The 20,469-nt window shown below is 45.8% G+C and overlaps 2 protein-coding genes across 2 annotated transcripts; one reads left to right on the top strand and one right to left on the bottom strand.

Annotated features, from left to right (window-relative positions):
- Positions 1-836: 836 nt before the first annotated feature.
- Positions 837-7,592, top strand: msl2b (MSL complex subunit 2b). The gene is made up of 3 exons (XM_034572278.1): positions 837-2,516; positions 4,320-5,695; positions 5,936-7,592. Exons 1-3 carry the CDS (start codon positions 2,375-2,377, stop codon positions 6,233-6,235), a joined length of 1,818 nt encoding a protein of 605 aa, XP_034428169.1. The 5' UTR covers positions 837-2,374; the 3' UTR covers positions 6,236-7,592.
- Positions 7,593-10,341: 2,749 nt separating this feature from the next.
- Positions 10,342-19,831, bottom strand: tnfsf10 (TNF superfamily member 10). The gene is made up of 6 exons (XM_034572279.1): positions 19,596-19,831; positions 18,625-18,750; positions 12,946-12,991; positions 12,648-12,764; positions 11,352-11,599; positions 10,342-10,776 (listed from the first exon to the last, which is right to left on the bottom strand). The coding sequence occupies exons 1-6, from the start codon at positions 19,701-19,703 to the stop codon at positions 10,567-10,569; spliced, it is 855 nt and encodes a 284-aa protein (XP_034428170.1). The 5' UTR covers positions 19,704-19,831; the 3' UTR covers positions 10,342-10,566.
- Positions 19,832-20,469: the final 638 nt, after the last annotated feature.

Below are 20,469 nucleotides of genomic sequence, written 5' to 3'. Positions count from 1 at the left end.
ATCATAGATTGAAAAGAGGAAACTAGTAAAGATGGAGGACACATCTCCGTTTCCTTCCACTTTCCAGAAATGAAGCCAGAATAGCTGGGATAGAAACGCTGCCTTTTTAAGAGTCGTTTGACAAAGACAAGTATTTGAAAATGACTTTAAACTATCAACAGATTTTGACCAACAGCTGAAGCCCTTCATTGGACGGAAATACAACATATGGCTAAAAATGTGAGGTTTTTATTTTTATCCTCGGCACGACCCTAAAAGTGGAAAGTCCCGGCCAGTGAGCAGCCTCGTGTGAGGAAGACCAAGAGAAGCAAGAACAATGAGGAAGAAAGACGAAGGTAATGACACCATGATTGAATTGATGGATGGTATCCACGTGTTTGCATCATGCAACCGTCAACTTTTCTATTTGTGTGTCTTTGCATCTATTTTAACAGACACACTAATATGAAAAAAGACTCGAATGACGAGTCCTCTCTTCCTCTTCTTCGTTCAGGCGGCGTGTTCTCCGACGGGTGTGAACACGTGACATGTTCCTGTACATTTATTATGAAGTTTATAATGACACAAAGAGGAGTTTTAAATTATACAATCTACCAATTTTCCGTCAGTGCATGTTATTAACCCCACAAACCCAAAGTAGTAGTATTTTTTTTCCACATTAGACAAAGAAAGGGTTCACACTGGAACTAGAGGATATGTTTGTTTGACACATTACATGATAACTCATATTAAAGTACTAATCCCTGCAGCTCTGTCAAAGTTATCATAATTCAAATTAAAATTTTGTTTTAAGTCTTTCTGGGAACCTTCCGATTATATTAACACCCTTTCACACAACTACTACACAACCTTAAAATACATTTAACAATTTATGGATATTTAATAGCGAATACACCTGTTATCCATTAGTCTAATTATTATTACTAATTGTGTAAGACTCTTATGGACATTTCTGGTAATTTGTATGAGTAACGTTCAATTCAGTTCAATGCCTTTATTATCAGTGCATAGTTTACACACAACAGATGCACACACACACACACACACACACACACATTACAGTCTAATAAATACATATATAAACAATAAAATGAATAATAATAAAGGGTATTAAAACAGAGGAGTATTTGTATATTGCACGCGATAATATGGTATAAAATAAATCAGCTGTGAAATCTTGGAACGGTTCAATCAAACCTTATAAATAAATAAATAAATCGTTTTTAAAAGAACCGCGGTGCGTGCTCTCGCGAGATGTGTGCAACAGCGCCCCCTTGTTTGTGGAGCGGCGACGGGAGGTATGAGGAATGCTGCGCGGCTAACGATAGCAACATCCACGAGTGGGGATTTAATTCACTCCCGGTCCTCGGTTCCTCCGGAGCTCGAGCACCAGCTGCTGCGGGACACGACCCCGTCTGTACCCGCGGGTTCCCCTGCTTCGTTCCCGCCGAGGCGAGCGGCGGCCGCGGCAGAGCCCCGCTTCTCCCGAGCAGAGGGGAGCGGCCTGCCTCTGTAGGCGGCTTCCCGGTGCTGCTCAGGCGGCCAGCGCTGTCACGAGAGCCCGCTGCTCCCGCTGGCTTGTTTTTCCGTGCGCCGAGAGAAGCGTGGGAGCCGTGAAATCCGTTTAACTGCGATAATCACCCGGTCCCCTCCACCCGCCGCCGCCGCCTGCGACCCGCAGCCGCCGGGGTTTCTCAGCCGGGGGGCAGCGTCCGGAGCCGGGGCGGCCTGTTTTGTTTTCGAGCCGCCGCCATGAATCTCCGCGAACAATAACAAGAGCCGTGACGAGCCCCCGCAGGCTGTGCACCGCGGAGCCGAGCCGCGCACCCCGGCTGTGGGGGGACGACACGCGCGCGCCGTGCGGTACCGCGAACCCTCCGGGACGAGCATGCATGTGGACTATGGCACCTCCGGGGGGAAAGCTTTGCAGACGGGATCAGTTTGTCACGAGAGCCCGCGTTTGAAGCTCCGAGGCGCTGCGAGCTAACCGGCCGTCAGCACCGTTAACGGGCCCCGGTGGAGCAGAGGGCTCCGCGCGGCGTGTATGGAAACCACCGCCCCGGATCAACCGACGTGTTTACGCATGCCTGTGAGCGCACGGCCCCATCGGCAGCAGCGGTTCTTTTCCAGCCGGGACCCGCGGGGGATGGGTCGGATGTGACTGGGGGCTGTGCTCCGTGCACAGACGGCCGCATGTGTGGCTCTACCGCCGGGACACTGACACCCTGACACCCCCCCCTCTCTATGCGCTCCGCCAAGCCCCCCGGACTCCCGCCGACAGAAGCACGCGCGTGTCACCGGGTGGCTCTTGTGTTTTTAACGTATTAACGAATCTCTCCTGGACGGACCGGAGCCCCGGGGCCAGGCAGCGGAGATGAACCCGGTGAATGCGACCTCTCTCTACGTGTCCGCGAGTCGTTCGGTGCTGCAGTGCGACCCCCGAGACCCCCGGGCCCTCGCGGAGCTCTGCCGGCTGCTGCCCTTCTTCCGTCAGTCCCTGTCCTGCCTGGTCTGTGGTGAGTGCGTTTTATTATTAATCACTTTAATCACGTTCATTCCTCTGTGTGTGTGTGTGTGTGTGTGTTTTCTAACGTGCGTTGCTGTCAGCTGTGCGCGCACTGGGGGCGAGCCTTTAAATAGTGATGCATTCGAGGACTGTTGGAAATATGAGAATCAGCATTTTTTTTTTTTTTTTATAATTGGAAGTGAGGAACATGTGGGTTGATGTAAACAAGCAGGTTTTTTTTAAAAGTCTTTCTCTTAAGCACAGATTTAAGTCACGTCAATGTGTTTTAAATCTCCAGTCAGCGCAAATACAATTAAATAAATGTATGTTAAATGCTTTCAAATCTATTTTGTCCATAAACCCGTTAGTCTCCTTTATCCTCCATGTTTTATTTTGTACATACAAGTATTTATATTTATCTCATATATAATAGATATAGTAATACACAAGGTACTTATAATTTGTAAGTTACGTGCACTGATAGTTAAGAAATACCTCTCTATGTTTACAAAAGACTTTGAGAGAAAACCATGATTTCTCTGAGTCGAATGAGCTGAATGTGAGAATAAACAATTCTTGTTTGAGGGTCTTTGACATGTAGACTTTGATTATGGCCTCAGTTTTTTTATTACATAAATGTTCTGAGCCTAGAGAATATTTCTTTGGCGATGATGAACGTATGAAAACCCATTGTTTTCACTTGTTTGCACGCCAGTGACAGCAGAGATTCCCGAAGCGCAGTGAACGCATCACAGTTCCCAGCTACACCCATCCTGACACACCCCCCCTCTGTGTGTTCCTCTGTTTATCACGTTGAACAGCAGCTAACACACACTTCACCCATAGAATCAGTCAAAAAGTTCAATATATCCACTTTAATTCAAAGAAGGGGAGAAACACAAGGGTTCAGAACACTCGTCTTTATTTGCAGAATTTAAATGTGACCACAAAAGATCAAAGTGGCTTCACTTCAGTCTCTCTGCTGCTGTAAATAAATACAGCCCTGGATTTATTTAGGTATTATTTTTAATGCATGGTTTCCCCTCCTCCATACATGATGCAGCGACTCTCCCTTCGTCCCAGTGTGTGGACGAGCTGTGTGTTTGGGTTCATGTTGTGTTAGTGGCTCTTCAGGTGACGCTTCGTTCACAGCTCCTCAGCCAACAGACGGATATGTCGATTTATATTTGAATTATTGATGTTTAATTTTACATTACCCTGACTCGGTGTGAGGCAAAGATGATAAATACTCACAGACTGCCGTCTTCACTGTGAACATTAATAATACATCGATGTGAAAGCACTCCAAACACTGTGTTGTATGTCTGCGTTCTGCAGTTGTGTTGGGTTTACCCGAGCGGCAGCCCTGAGTGTGTACGCTGGGTTGTTTCATATGAATGGACCTTCATCCTTTTGCCCCCGGTCTGCAGCTGCACTCCCTAGTGACGAGCGTCGCTAAGGAAGCTCGTCTCAAAGAGCGGGTTGTCAGCCGCTGTGGCGAGTTGCCATGCACCACTCAGGTCGGCGAGTGCATGTCAGTTTAGGAAGCTACTGCAACACAGCAGATGAGGAAGTAATGGTTTGTAAAACGTGTAAAGTCACGACCGCAGTTTGTCAGGAACATAGACGCATTCTGTCGGATAAGGATTTTATTGCCTTGTTTGTGTTGGCAGACGCTGCTGCTTTTTCTGGATCCTGTGAACGTCAGGGAATTAATCATCGTTGTAAGCTGATCTGCACTGTTCCTGTGAAATCTGTGATGTGTTAATGTTATCAATCATCTCCCCCCCCCCCCCCCTGTCCTCGCCTGCAGGTAACCTGCTGCAGGACCCCATCGCTCCCACCGACTCGTCATGTCAGCACTACGTCTGTCGAGGCTGTAAGGGTCAGAGGATGCAGCTGAAGCCCTCCTGTAGTTGGTGTAAGGACTATTCCCGCTTTGAGGAAAACAGGCAGCTCTCTCTGCTTGTCCACTGTTACAGGAAGCTGTGTCTCTACATCACTCAGTCGCCACTCGCCCCTCACATAGCCAGCGCCGCCAGTGACTCGCCAGATCTCCAGGCCATCCTCAACGAGGGCCTGAAGTTGGCCGAGAGCGAGCCAGAGGCGGAGGACATTTCGGATTCGGTGGGGCTGTCACAAACGGCCTCCACCTCGGACGTGGTCCATCCCAACGAAGCTTCTCCTGCGAAGGAGCTCAAAGGAGAGGAGCTCAGCCCCCTGAGCATTAACGGACTCCATGATTGTAACGGCCTGGTCAGCTCGGACTCTCTGCAACCCGTCGTCATAGAAACAGGTGGGGGGGTTGCGAAGCAGGAAAGCTTCTCCACGGAGATCCCGGTGTGCGTGAGCGTCACCGGGACTGGGGAGGCGGGGCTTTGTGACATTAGCACCTTCGGGGATGACCTGAAACAAGGGCCGTTGTTACTGAGTGTCGAGGAGGTGCTCAGGACTCTGGACACGGACCCTGACCCCACGCCCGAGCCCACCCCCCAGCCAGACTGCCCTCCCTCTGTTCCCCAGTCAAGCCTCAACGGGCAGCACTGCCCGTCTGGCCCGGACTCCTCCCGCCTCATCCCCTCCCTCCCCCCAGAGAACAGCCCTTGCCCCCTCCAGTCTCACCCGCAGCCCTCCTTGCAGCACCCCCCCCAGCCCTCCACAGTCATCCCACGAGTCCCCCCTCGGTGCCACCGCAAGCGCTCCCGCTCAGAAAGCGACAGCGAGAAGGTGCAGCCTCTCCCCATCTCCAGCCTCTTACAAGGGCCCCCCCTCGGTGCCAACAGCTCCCCCCACCACCCCAACCCTGGTGCCACCACCAAACAGGAGCCTAAATTTCCTGCAGTCTCCCCCCACCCTCACCTGGCCCCGGTGCCGAATGGCGGCCCCCCGAAAGTGGGGAAGACGGTGCTCGTCTCCAACAAGGCACTGAAAAAGACAGTGGAGCATCATGGGTCCACAAAGAAGGCTTATACCAAAGCCAGGCAAGGGGCTCCGAAGCCTCGTGCACAGCCCCGTGACCGCCTGCCCCCTCACCCCCACGCACACCCCCTGACACACCCACCCAGCCCCTCAAAGCCACTGTATAAGAAGCCTGTGGAGAAGAAGGGCTGCAAGTGCGGCCGAGCCACACAGAACCCCTCCGTGTTGACCTGTAGGGGGCAGCGCTGCCCCTGCTACTCCAACCGCAAGGTGAGAACAATTTCCCAGTCGTCATAACAACAACACAAACACAAGCTAACAGTACATATATCAACAAACTGCAGGTTTGTGCAATTTAACTGACAACTTGTGTTTGTTTACAGTGTAAAATAGTTTTATGACCACTTTCTCTGGGGTCTCTTACACGGGAAGAAACCTTTCTCTTGTCAAATAGTCTTAATGACGTCTCATCAGACCTGTTGTTATTGATTATTGTCGTTTTGTTCGCAGGCGTGTCTGGACTGTATCTGCCGCGGCTGCCAGAATTCCTACATGGCCAACGGAGAGAAGAAGCTCGAAGCCTTCGCCGTGCCGGAGAAAGCTCTGGAACAAACCCGACTCACGCTGGGAATCAACCTCACCAGTATCACGGCGGCGGCCCTCCGCAGCCCGGCCACCAGCTCCCCAGGAAACACACTCCTCAACGTCACCGCGGCCACGGGCGCGCCCGTCACAGCCACCTTCCTGTCGGGGGCGGGCCACGACAACAGGGGCTTTGACGATTCACTGGAGATGCGGTTTGACTGTTGAGGTTCCGCCCCTCCTCTGGTCAGTCGTATCGCACATTCCCCCGCCCCGCCCACTGGGCGTTATCCATCGGGTCGTGCCAGGGACCTGCAGTGGCGGAGCCAGAACAAGGCAGCTACAGTGACAGGCGGTAGTGAGGGTCACCAGCTGAAGATGAGGGGTCGCCCTCCGTCCATCGCCCGAAACTGCACCATGCTTGTGGTCTTGCGTACAGATGCAGCGTGGAAGAGAAGAAGGAAAAGAAAGAGGAGATGTAGCGTTACTGTATGTGCAGAGGTTTCATTTCAGTGGGGATAGTTTCTGTTTCTGTTCTCTACTATGGGTAACGTGTAGAGCATGTTGTGTAGCTCAGTCGGGAGTGTTGACCTCGGTCACACGCCTCTGTGTGTGTGTGTGTGTGTGTGTGTGTGTGTGTGTGTGCGTGTGCGAGAGCGAGCGTGGATGTGTGTGTGTGTGTGAGGGGAAGGCTTTGGTTGGAGATGAACATTATTAGCAGGAACAGAGACATCATCATCAGAGACGTGTAATTTATATAAAGGAAAGAACTTTTTGTACGTGGACTCATCAGTTTCCATTTGAGAAAACATTTTATGATATATTTTATAAGTTAAAATCAATGGAGGCCAGTGCCGAGGCAGAGCTGCTTTGAACCGGAGCATTTTCACACAGGTGAACGTTGACTCGTGTTTTATAAAGATGAGATCATACGAATCTGTAACGTGAAAATGTAATGATCCGATCTCTGATATCTTAAACTGCGAAAAAGCAGAGAAACTGCTAAATGTCAGGTTTGAATACGAAACATGCTACGATGTTGTTGTGACAAAAAAAAAAATGCCTTTAAATGTGTCGTCGATGAACCAGTGGTGGAGACGGAAGATGAAACTTCTCTCTGGTTTGTTGTTGAATGAAGCACTTTTCCCACTTTCTCACGCCGACCACACATTTTCAAGCCGCCACGTTTCTTCCCTGTGTTAAAGTCTCTGGTTGATCGCAGCCTCCTCGCTCTGTGTTTCACGAGATTCTGTTTTCTCAAAGCTACACTCATGCTGCTAAACACCACGGAGGACTGAAGAAGGAGAGCGCAGCTGGTTTCCTCGTCTTTCTGTTCAGTTTGTTAACAACATTTGCAGTATTTATTGGATGTCCCCTGACACGACGACAGGTGTCGGGCTTCGCTTTCACCTCCTCTGCCTGTCGATCCGGTTTGGACTGTCTCTGTCTCGGTTACGTTGCCGTCTTCTTCTTAGTGTTAGTTCCTGGTGTCTCCAAACGATTTTTGTTCTCCCTCGGGGCATTTAAATACCTGTAATATAACTGTAACATATTTCCACAAAAAAGAAAGAAAATCAAAAACTTACCAAAGTGTTGTGTGATTATTCGTTTTCCTCTGGATGTTGTTGCTTTATCTCTCTGCAGCTTTCAATGCGCACCAGCAGGGGGCGCAGCATCCCTGTAAATGTCCAACAATGCAACTGGAACAACTTTTTATTACTTAATGTCGCTGCCGCTCTGTCAAATTTACAAACGTGGAATAATTGTTTACGAGTTGTTTGTTTCCAGGCATCTCTGCTCCTTCCTTCTTTTAGAAAGTCCATTATCTGTCCAAAGTAACGTTGATACTGAATATACGTCATGTGTATTTTGTTTAATGGTTTTTACACATCACAGTTTTGCTTCTGGAGCTCAGAGAATTTAAATAGTACTAAAGTACAAAACAAACAATATTATACTAAATTTAAAAAGAGAGAAATAGAATTTGATCTATTAAATCCGTACCAAACCATAAATTGGTGCAGATTTATTGTAAAGTTTTGATTTCTTTGTTCCCTGAGTGCATTGTGTAAAAACCAAATCCTATAGATGGTGGTGACATTGTTTTGTATCTTGATTCTGATCTGACTTCTGCACAACTGATCACCAGGAAATCAGAAACGACCTCGGAGAACCCGAAGGTAAGAAAAACCAAACGCTGAAACTGAGCCTTTTACTTTTTTAACAGTGGCTTTATTTCACATATTTACAGACAAAACATTTTCATATTTACATTCACATTCGTTTCGATCTACTTGGTAAAAAAATACACTTTTCATTGTGTTTTGCGTTGATCTGGATTCTTGTTGGTGTTTGTGCTCCAGCGGAGAAGACGAGAGGAATTCACTGCAGGTGGATGATTCCTGTGGTTCCATGTGGAGGCTGAAGTAAAAAAAGCTCCTCCGTCCATTTACAACAGATTTATCTCGAGTGTTAAATGTCATTTTTGTGGAAACCAAAACTAAAACCACTTCAAATATATATATATATATACACATTCGTAGCAAAATCAAGACACTGAGGAGAAAACTTGTATTTACAGAAATGCTACAGTGACGCTGCCTTCGTGTCGTGAATCTTTATGGGAACTTCTCACCAGAGCCCGACTGATATATGGATGATAAAAATAGTTTTGGTGTTGATTCAAGTTCTATATATTTGGTCGAATGTGTTATTAATAATTAAGTTTGATGGTAAAACTACAAACTTTGCCTATTATTTATATCCAATACAAAATCAATTTGAGACAGTTTGCACATAGAAAGACATCATAAAGAATAATAATATTACAACATGTACATATCGATATTTCCCTTAACAAATATTTGTATCTGCCCCCAAATATCGGTCGGACTCTGATTATTACAAAAAGCTTTTCTAAGAATTTGCGGACTTTTGTTAGATTTTCCAAAGTAGAGCTGAAGGAACCAGTGAATATAACTGACTTAATTCTTGACTTTAATAATTGTGCTATTGTTTAAAATCCACTTATCGGATTTGTTATGGATGCATTTAAAGTTTAAATATGACATTTTGATTAGCAGATGATCATAAATTGTATTTTATATCGTAGCTTCTTCAGCTCATGAGAGATGTTCAGTTGTGTCTCCTCCATTAAGGATGAATTTCTTCTTCACTCATATATATTCTCTGATGCCTCCAGTTCTCCTTCAGGTAAATAATCAATAATTAGTGATTTTCTTTGTGAATCTGAGGCTTCGCTGCAGTTTTCACTCCAACAGCTCCCTGCGCCACATGGAGGGCAGCAGAGCTCCAATAAAGAAAGAGAGAAGCCCCACATTTCGGCTGTTTGCACGACGATGTGAGTGATGTTCTCCACGTCTGCAGGTCACATCTGCATCTAATCCAACATGACATGAATGCCCAAGAATACCAACCATTAGGCAGCGTTTAATGCACCAGTTGGAGAGCGCTCGCGGTGGACGAGCCAACGCGCTGGAAGACTGACAGCAGAGCGAGGGGCTGTGATGCGGCTGCCAACAAAAACACAAGCGGCAGTGTTTTGAATTTGACTGAAGGATGAGGTGATGAAGATGCTTCTTTAATCTTCCCGTGCGGACGTCAGCGCCTCGCCGTGTCTTTAATTTAATGCTGCACCATCTGAGAAAGGTTACGCACGAACATTTCTCAGAAGAAAACACTGAACCTTTGTCGTGAAATTGATAACAAATGATTACATTCACACAAAGTACCCAACCGTTGCTGTGACTGTTTTCTCCTGTAGGTGGCGCGTGCATATCTGCGGTCCCAGCAGTGCCCCCTTGTGGAGAATCTAGTTGCCAAAGGTGAGTTAATTAATAACGTTTTTTTTTTTTTAAAGTAAAACCACCTCACACTAATTACTAAAACTTTTCTAGCATCACTTTAACGTTGCCCGTCAGGCAAAACAAGGCAACTTCGGGTTTTGAGGTTTTGGACTTCGCACACACGTCCTCCTTCGAGATCATGTAAATACGACCATGTGTCCACTGGGCACATATTGCTTGCATGTGTACACTTCTAATGTGAGAAATGAACATGTAAAGTCGATCCCTCCTGGGGCAACGAAGATGATCCATCTTTGAACCGAGGAAAAGACGCTGCTGAGTGATACGTGGTTCTGCGGATTGAAGAACCACTTGTGGCAGGAATTAAAGAACAGATGCAGACCACAGCTCGGCCTCAGGACGGAGCCGCGCACAAAGTGATCTCCATGTCGAATAAACGTGACTAAAACGCAGTAGATTAAACGTAGGTGCACGACTTTACGTGACGCATCCAAGAAATGTTTGTGGAGCAGAACTTTCTCTGTTGGTCACGTTAACTCGGACACATTTTAAAATCAACACATATACACAACCTCACGTTCGTCTTAAGTCTTCACCGACAACTCCAGTGTTCGGTTGAGATTCTGAACAAACCTGCGACTTCTAGCGTCAGTTTTTCACTGCACGAGTGAGGAGGAGGAGGAGGAGTCAACGATCGACACAAACGTGACGACAGCTCCCTCTGCTGGTCATCTAGCTGATGAGAAAAGCACCGAAGAAGCTGCTCTTCTCGTCCATGTCCACGGCGGAGGCGTTCGTCACCGTGACAAACAGGCGGTCGCCGGCGCTCAGCGGGAACAGCCCCCCCTGGTGGGCGGAGTGCAGGGAGAACTGGGAGCCCCGGGACCAGCAGGAGGTCCGACTCGTCTTCATCAGCAGGATGGGAACCTGGTAGGAGCTCACCTGGCGAGAGAGAAGGAGGTGAGTGAGAAGCGGAGCGTTGGTTTGTGGTTAATATAATAAGTAAAAAAGACAAAAAGTAGATGAAATACCCCCCCCCCGAGACCTGGTGGTGAATAGAGTGAGCTTTAACTTGTATTTGCATGTCCTCCATTACACAAACAGTCAAACAACTCTCAGTTTAAAATGGTAAAATCAGCAAATTATATAAATATAAATGATTCAAATGGTCTAAAATGACAAAATGAACCTTTAATATTGATGTTTAATAAACTGGACAAGACGAAGCTGTTTCCTTCTGATGTAACTCGACGTCACTGTTGTTGCAATAAGCAGAAAAACTGTGTGTTCGGTTGGACGTGTTTTTATTTGTGGTTCACTCTGTGGTTTTCAGTGCAACAAAATCCAAAAGGTTAAATATAAGTTTGCGGATGTGGCTTCGGGCCTCGTGGTTAAAACACATTCCACACAGCGCAGCGTCCCCACAGATAGAAAGTCAAAGGTAATTTGATCAAATAGAGAAACTAATATTAAAATGACTCGTTAAACGAGGGTTGAACTCGAAGGAGGATTCCCACCTTCTTGTAGACGTACTGCAGCAGGGGCCTCCCCCTGTCCTCCACCTCCTCTCCGTCCTCGCCCTCCTCCTCCAGCGAGTGCGTGTGCCTGAAGTAGGTCTGGGCGTAGACGTAGTAGAGGCCGGGCAGCGGCACCACCAGCTCCCCGTCCACCAGCTGGACGTCCTGGAGGAAGGCCAGCCCCTTCTGTCCCTCCCACCACGAGATCTTCTGGCCCTGAACCCGCCGCCCCCCCGCCGAGACCGGGGCTGAGGCAGAAAACAAAAACAAACACGTTAAGAGTCAAGTGAATGAAAAACACGGCGGGAGACGGTTTGTGACGGATCCTTTCAGCCAAGAAGAGAAGAAGATGAAATATTATAAATAATAAACAAAATACATGTGTGTTTAATGTAAGTTCCATCAGGTCAAAATTATGAGATGAAAAGATATAAAAAGGTAGGTAATGAAAATGCTGCTAAGTTTAAACTTAAACTTAAAAGCAAAGCGCTTTATTAAAATGTTTTTGTTCCATTTTATTGATCATTCCTCATTTTTATGTTTTTTTTATCTTTTCCTGGCAGAACCAGTTTGGCTTCTTTAAGGATCCCATTAGAAGCACATGGGAATAACTCTACTCCTCCATAGTGCTGAAGTAATATATTTACACTCACTAAAAAATGAACATTAACAAATAGAAATGTCACATATAACTTACTATAATTTTGAACACAGAATGTTTTATATAATATATATAAAATGCTAATTTTGAAGTACATAAATTAGATTTTTAAAAATCATTTATTTATTAAATCTATTTAAAAAAGCAGAAACAATCTTTCCTTGTTTAATAATTACATATTTACAATTATTAAAAATCCTAAAATTACATCTTAACTAAACAAATGCCACAAACTTTTTTATAGTTTTGACATAGATTTTCTTTTTGATATGATATTGCAAAAGTATTTTAATTTTATATCATTCCTCCTTTATTTCTGGCAGGAACAAGCTTCCATAGTTTTGTCCAAACTTATTGAAGTAAATAAGCTTCAGTTCCAACTTTAAAAACATCTTGATATGAAGGTTTAGTTTTTGCCTCTTTGTTTATTCGTCATAATGATGCGATGACTAATTTGAGTTCATCGTCCGCCTTGTGTTTCGAGTCTGTTTACCTTTAGTTATGATTCTAAACAGATTGAAATGTAACTGTAGTTCTGTGCAGACGGATTCAATTTAAAAAGTTGTTGACGAACATTGAACCCATGTAAACAGTCGACTTTAACCCGAAACCACACCCACGCCTGAACGACTCACCGCCGCCCTCTCGCTCCACTTTGGGCACGAAGCTGCCGGTGACGTGAGCCGCCACTTTGGGGCGAGGTGAAGCCTGGTCCTCCATCACAAGTGAGGGCAGCACCCGAGACACCTCATCTAATTTGGAGACAAAAGGCCCATGAAGCAAAAACATGTTGAATAAATGAAAAACCCCCCACACAATCTGTTACTAGTTCTTTCAGGACACAATATCTTCACCACTGAATGACTGCAGCTGATGAGATAATAAGATACTGTTGTATTTCTGATTGGTTATTGATCCGTTGGTCTGTCTCACCTCTTACTGCCGAGGAAATCTGCCGCTGGTAGCGCTGAGACAGAGACTGTGAAGAAACCAGAGGATTCCATTTATTGAAGAATGCATTAATGCAGCTCTGATGCATTTACAGTCACAGTCGGACGCCTCGTCGTAAATCTGTATCTCAGACAAAAACAAACTTCATTTCTCCTAAACTTTAGCAAGAAACACACACGAGCAGCAGAAAACTTTACAGAATCCAAAGAAATGGGGCTAAATACCAGGTTTCAATTTAAAAAACATAAAATCTTTGTGCTCAGCTCAAACCACATCCGTGCCAAGCAGCCGCTGCTCGGCTTTGCCCCTGAAACTCTGCAGACTTCAGGACGGCTGAAGATTTCTGCGCTGAACAAAATAGGAGCCTTCATGTTCAGGTCGAGTAACAGATCCGTCGCTGGTAATCGAGCCTCTTCCCTCTTCCTCGTCTTTTACATTCCTTCAACCAATTAGCTGGCTTCAGAAGACGTGACCACTGCCAAACTGATGAGAGCGTTTTGCTCTGCATGTGTTCATGTGAGTTCACTTTGTTTCCAGAAACACGAGAGAAATTGGAAAAAGCCCGATGAAGAAAAGCGAGGAAGTCCCGAGAGAATCGGAGAGAAAGGGAGGATTTTGTAGGTGTTTAACTGGTGTGGCTGCAGTTCTCACTGGTTACCAGCAGAGGTTGGAAGGGTTAATGGTTCCAGCAATGAAGGGGAGGATGGTGAAAGAAAACATTTCTGAAGTCCGTCAGGATTTATGAGAAGTGTAATGACCTAATATAAGACCTAAGAGTTTCTAAGGCCTAAAATCCAGATGATTGAATTTTAGAAATACATAAATAATCTCTGGGTGTTTCTTAATATGTATTTCTTGTCATCAGAAGCAACTTTAAATTAGTTTTTTTCATATGTTCTAAAAAATATATATATTTTATTACCTTGAATTTAGAGCCCGATCTTCCTCCAAGCTGAACTGTACTTAACGATCTTCGCCTGATGCATTGAGGACCATGAATATCTGTATTTTCTGTTTCTGCACGGCTACAAACTGATTTGACTAAAATAATATAAATAGAATTAAAAACTACATTTTATTTGTAACATTTTCCAGTTATAGATATTGACTGTTGGTGAAATTGGCTTTTTCAAACCCGATTATTGATTATTTCATCTATTTTTCACTGGATATTTGTGTAACACTTGCTTTGGCTTCACAGTTGTGGAGCTTCACAATAACGCAGCTCAATAAAATACATATAAATAAATAAACATCTTTCCAGATGTTTTGAGTCAAAATATCCCAGTTTGATTTGAAGGGGACTTTTAAACCCACATTTCACTTTGTCCTGAGTTAAAAGCGGAATCTGACGTCCAGGCTCAACATGTCCCAGCATCTTGTTTATGTTCCCAACTAAATTTAATCAGGCAGCCGAGTCAGAAAATACCGGAGTGGTGTTATTTCAGAAAGCAGTGGAGTCAGAGGAGGAGGAGGAAGAGGACGGGAACGAAAACAAACTATATGAAAGAAACCTGGGAGTAAAGGGAGATGAGTGTGTGTCTGTCTGTGTGTGTGTGTGTGTGTGTCTCTGTGTGTCTCTGTGTGTCTCTGTGTGTGTCTGTGTGTGTGTGCAGGTGAGTGCATTCCTCTGCTGATTAAACTACAGGATCACATCAAGCTATGAAGGAGCTCATTGTGCATCTGAGCTCTTTTTTCTTCCTCTCCTAATGTTCGGAGCTGAGATCTGAGGAACAGGAAGTCCCTAATAATAATAATGATGATGATAATAATTATATTAATAATGATAATAATGACGATAATGATATTAATAATGATAATAATGACGATAATGACTGTGGGATCTGTTCACTGTGTTCACGAGGCCTTAGTTTCCTCGTCCGTCCCCAGTGCTGCCGCTCACGTTCCTCTGGTATTTAAAAAAACTTGTGTTTAACATTAAAGGGACATTAGAGTCTAAGTCTGTATTTAACTTGTTGCCAAGGAATCACATGAAAAGAGCAAAATGAACAATGTGTTCGATACTCTAGATTTTTTTGTCCAAAACCCGCTCGTTCCAAGAGGAGATCTTTAAAAACAGCTCACACGTGTCGTTTTCAGCTTCCAAAGAGAAACAGCTTGAAACTGAAGTTTTAAACCAAACGGGGATTAAGCCACATTTGCTCTGGTGAGTATTTAGGGCAGCGGGACAAAGTGTGTGTGGGGTCAGCAGAGTGTGTTCATCGGGCAGTAAAACCGCGAGAGACACTGGTGTGATATTAATAGTTTTTGGAATCGACACAGAGAAATAAGAAACTGGACTTTTATGACGTTTGTTTGAAATGAGAAAGACATCAGACAGATCCTCGGAGCAAATTCAAACCCTAAAGTTGACCGACAGGAATGTAAAAATCATCTGGCACCCGGATCGCCACATAGCCCGCGTAGTAAATCAGACAAAGCTACAAATGTCACTGTCGTCTTAACATTTACGACGACCCTTTAACGTGGAGTCGAGCCTTTTTCCCAGCAGCACGAGCGGGTGTTCGGTTATCAGGCTCGGAGGAACTTCTATCAGTGTGAAAAACGATCTGCCCGCTGCACAGCCATGTTTGTTTCCTTAACCCCGCTCACTAAATGCAACCGCGAGGCGGAAACAGGAAGTGTTTTTATGGAGCGAGAGAAAATGATCGAAAATTAGGTTAAAGGGGACGTCGGCTTTTTCCAAACATCCGAGTCTGTTTACTGGTGTTGATGGGGAAGAAACAGTGTTTTACAGTCGCCTGTCGCCCAAACTCCAGCTCTGCTCCAGGCTTCAGCACCACACCCCAGCGTCTGACTCCACTGCCAGCACCCAGGCTGCATTGTGGGTAATGTAGGCGAGAGGAACGAGATAAACGATAAAGAAAACATCTGGTGCATTGATCTGATCTGTTTTCAAAACTCTGAGAGGACGATCGTGGTCAGTGGAGCGACCTTAAATAAACCAAACAGGTTTTCCGGCTGCAGCCGACGGCTTCTTTTTACCTCCGCCATGTTTCAGATTTCTCTTGGTTTGATAAAGATCTGATTATTCAAATAGCTGCACATTAGTTTTCTGTCAATGAATTAATAAATTTTCTGTCAGTTAGCTCTTCATCATATTGTTCACTTTTTAAATATCTTCAAGAGATCATGAAGTGACTCCTCGAGAAAACCACGTTCTTTAATTCACTCATTCATTCGTTGATCCTCGTCTCCACGAAAGAGAAAGAAAAGTCAGACAAGAACAATAATAAATATAAGAAACAAAAACCTCCACCGAGTTCCCAACAGCCTCCTCATGAAACCACCTTTAAATTCACTAGATTCATGAATTCTTCTCTGAGAAATCAGTGAAAATGTTAAAGATCGTTAAAGGAAATGAGAAACAATTCCTGGATCTGCTTCCGGGCTCAAACCACATCCTTCCAGCAGGTTTTGTGGAAATCCGTCCAGTAGAGTTTCTGTAAAGCTGCTGAGTAACAGACGGACACATAAACTCCTTGATGAGGTGATAAAAATCCAATTTAGAAACGCGTTAATAAAGAAAGATGCTTGTTCTTCCAGGCTGCGGGTGCACGGTCACAAAAACTGGACTTTCCTTGTACGGTAAAAACATCCGGAGAAGTGCTCCGATTAGTTGAGCATGTTCCATAAGAGTAAAACAGAACTAAAATATAATCAGGAAGAGAAAACTCCCAGGTGCAAATGAAAGTATGAAAATAAATCAGGATTTGCTTTGTTGGCTGTTGCAGCTGAAGTGTGGGGGGGGGGGGGGGGGGGGGGGGGATTAGTAATGTCTCTAAACTCCAGTGGGTGGAGGAGTTTCTGATCCAGAGCAGGCGGAGAGAAAACTCTGCAGCTGGCCAAATAATCACTGAGTCATTCACACTCATCAACAAATACTGATACACACAGGTCACACTCATTTTCTGCAGCTGAACCAGAAACACTCAAATTACTGCTTTTGGCTCAACTTGAATCCATTAAGCAAAAAGCTACAAATCAAGCCCAAGAAATCCTGGTTCCATTTCTCCTGGACTCTAGATTCTAACGACCTCCTAACGACAATTAGAAAACCATCACGGAACCTCGTTAAAACACAGCCAGAAGAACAATGTTGGTTCAAATATGTGAAGGCGTCATCGCTGCCTCAGACTCGGGCCTCGTCCAATCCCCTGCAGGGATATTTGTTTGAACGGGTATTTTCTGCTCCATTTCCACACAACCTTTGTTTTACAAAATATCTCCATCCAGACGAGACCACAAAAACAACTACTGCAGCCGGGCCAGTAGGTGGCGTTAAAGGCTACATCAAGGGATCAGAGGTAATGTTCGATGCTGACGTCTGTGAACGTCGGTAATGTGGTGCAGTGGTGCTAAATTTAGCTGCTAAACAAATGTAGAGAAACTGGTTCATAGCCGCTGTTGTTGTTTCTGGCCAGGGGTGAATCCAAGGGCGGGGCCAGGGGGGGGCACTGGCCCCAGCTGAAGTCTGATTGGCCCCTGAAGCTTTGATTCAAGAGATAGAGCGACAGTAAACAAGGAACGACTGAATCAGGATGTTGGCCCCTCTGTGTAAATCATGGCCCCTGATTTAGAAAGATCCTGTTTCTGGCGGATGCTCGTTACACAAAGCCACAGTGTGAATGTGTAACGAGCATCTATCGCAGCTCAGCCAATGTTTTCTTCGAGTCGTCCAAATTGAATTTAAGGTACAGGCTTCATTTGTCTGAAGTCAGAATCTCGTTTATACGTCCACTGGTTCTTCTTGTTATGAAACACTTTCTCTTTCAGGTTCTGCCACTCAGGTTTTTGATGCCCAATCGAAGACACGGAAAAGACCCATAAATCTAAATCCTCTTTCAGACCTTTCCTGCTTCCAAAGTGAGGCTGATAATTTACCTAAAACTGGGAAAAACACGCACATCCAGTAAAACATCTACTGGTGCTGGATCAAGGAAATATTTGAGAAAGAGAGAATGTGCAAAGCCGAAGCTCCGGTTAAAAGATTTATTTGCCTGCGACGTTTCAAGACGTTCAACAGAAGATTCAGGTTTGAGGATTTTCTCTTTTTCAAACTCTTTTTACCTGAGGCTCATTTTAACAGTGTCAGCTTTTAGATTAAATTAAAACACTGGATTTTAACAGGTCGTGGTAAGAAAAAGAGAGGAAGCCGACAGCTGCCGCTCGTCCACAGGCCGCACCGACACCAACCCCATTACACCGCTTGTTAAATCCCCGCCCCGGCCTCCTGTGTGTCAGAGGACGCACTCTGAGGTTTGCTGTTGTTTGTGTTCCCCGGATCAAGAGCAAAGTGGAGTAGCTTTTATTTTCTGTTCTGCTCACCTGTGGAACGGGTTTCCTGAATACCTGACCTCTGCCAACACTGTCCGCTTGTTTAGATCAGACACTGTTGTTCCCTGCAGCCTGAGACACGTCACCTCCATTCAATCTTTACCTGCTCAATCTCTTTTTTAGTTTTATTGCTTTTCTTGTGTGATTCTAATGTCTTCAGGGTCAGACTGGTGCCAGACCCCCTCAATCAACCTGCCTTCCCCTCGGTGCAGCTTGCACGTGAGTTAAGGTCTGAGGTGTAAGAGGTGACTCTGGGGGTTGTTCGGGGGGGGGGGGGGGGTTCACGCTGTCGTTTCTCGTTACCTTCTCGATGAGCAGGTGGAGCTGCTGAGTGACCTGCCAGCACGGATCCCCTCGAACCACCGTGATGCTCTGCAGGTCAGCGCCCGTCAGGCAGGAAACGCTGCTCCTGGCGAACGTCTCCTTCATCTGCAGAGAGGAAAGGTCAAGAAACGTCATCGAGCAATCACGCCAAAGGCCTCATGGAGGTAGAGCTCACTGTAAAGTCAGAACCCGAAGCTCTAATTGAAAAATCATTTTTCACAGCACAATTGGAGAAGAAAAAAGCCATAAATCAGCTTTTATTATTCTGTCATAATCAGTGTCTCAGACTTTAATAGAAACCTGGGTCCAGATAATTTTCTGGCATGTGTTCCTGCTTCTTTGCTTTGTGTCTGTTTGGGTTTCACTTCTCCATTTATTGCTGCTTCATCTCGTCCAGATTAATGATTAATTTCTGTAAACACAGACTGAGAGTTGTGTTGGACTGAATCCAGGTGACCAGAGGAGCTCAGCAGGAGGAGCAGGGTGAGTTCAACACGCACACGCACACACACACACACACACACACACACACACACACACACACACACACACACACACACACACACACACACACACACACACACACACACACAGAGCCTCACTCCACCTCTGGAGCTCTTTACTTCTTTATCCTCTGTTTCTCTTGTGATTACACATTCAGAGAAAAGGAGAAAGTGTTTGCGTGAAGTCAAGTTGCGCAGAACCGACTTGTTTAAAGTTCTGAATGTGGCCTTTGCGGTTCGCGCAGCAGCAGCATCGCGTGAACACGACTTTTCTCCCGAACTGTCACCGCTGATAATAACTAGCATTGGTCTGCGGTGATCGCAGCAAAGTGCGCGGGGTCAGTGAGTGTGAGTTCCGCCCCGCGATGCGCACTGCGCCGCACCGCGGTGCGTAAAAGCCTCCGCGCGTCGCCGGCGCCTCGCTCCGCACTCCGGACTCTTCCTTACCGAGTTGAGCGCCGTGGTGAAGTGCAGCACGGTGATGGTGACGACCACAGTCTGCAGCAGGACCGCGAGCAGCAGCAGGACCCCGAGCTTCGGACCGGAGCCCGTCATAACGACCGAGCGCCGTCCGGTTTCCCAACCAGCGCCGTCCCGTCCCGTCCCCGGACCTCCAGAACAAGAACAATGGCAGAGAGCTGGCTCCTTCACTTCTACCCTCCCCGTCCCCTGCGCCCAGGAGGAGGAGGAGGAGGAGGAGGAGCCGACCTGAAGAACAAGAGCCTTTTCCCTCTTTGAATTTCTCCTGGTGAGATTATTGTTTCGTTTCTGCGCTGAGAAAACACTGATAACTTAGTTTATTGTGAGTCTCGTATCTGAGCTGCAGATCTGAGCTGCTGTGAGAAAAACACCTTTTACACCAGAGATCAGCTCTTAAAGCTGCAGCTGAGCTTTGGCACGTACATGACTTGTATTGTAAAGTCACTGGAGCTAAAGTTGACCTTCTCACTCATTTAACTTCTATAACTAAAGGCTCCTTCAAGGGGATAAAACATGAACCAAGCCTTTCTTCAAAGTCCTGTCTGACTTATACCACAACCACATGCAGCCAACATGGCAGGTAGTTTAAATGAAAGGAAAAGAGAAGTTCTGATGTTCCAGACTTTTCTTTCCACCGTTTTATCTGTTTTGGCTCCAAATCTCTTCACCTTTTCCATCATCATATCTCCAGCATCCATCAGGTTTTCTGTCAGAAGGTGGATCCTCTTGTCCCTCGAGCTCGGTGCCGACCTGGCGGAGGATTCGTGCTGCACAAGTTTCCACATCGTCTCACAGCGTTGGTCCTCAGAAGGTTTTACATCAGACAGGGATGAGAAAAGAG

Source organism: Hippoglossus hippoglossus, chromosome 20 (genome assembly GCF_009819705.1).
Source record: "Hippoglossus hippoglossus isolate fHipHip1 chromosome 20, fHipHip1.pri, whole genome shotgun sequence".
Classification (NCBI taxonomy): domain Eukaryota; kingdom Metazoa; phylum Chordata; class Actinopteri; order Pleuronectiformes; family Pleuronectidae; genus Hippoglossus; species Hippoglossus hippoglossus.
The sequence above is the reverse complement of the archived record's forward strand: the minus strand, read 5'-3'. Positions and strand labels throughout refer to the sequence as shown.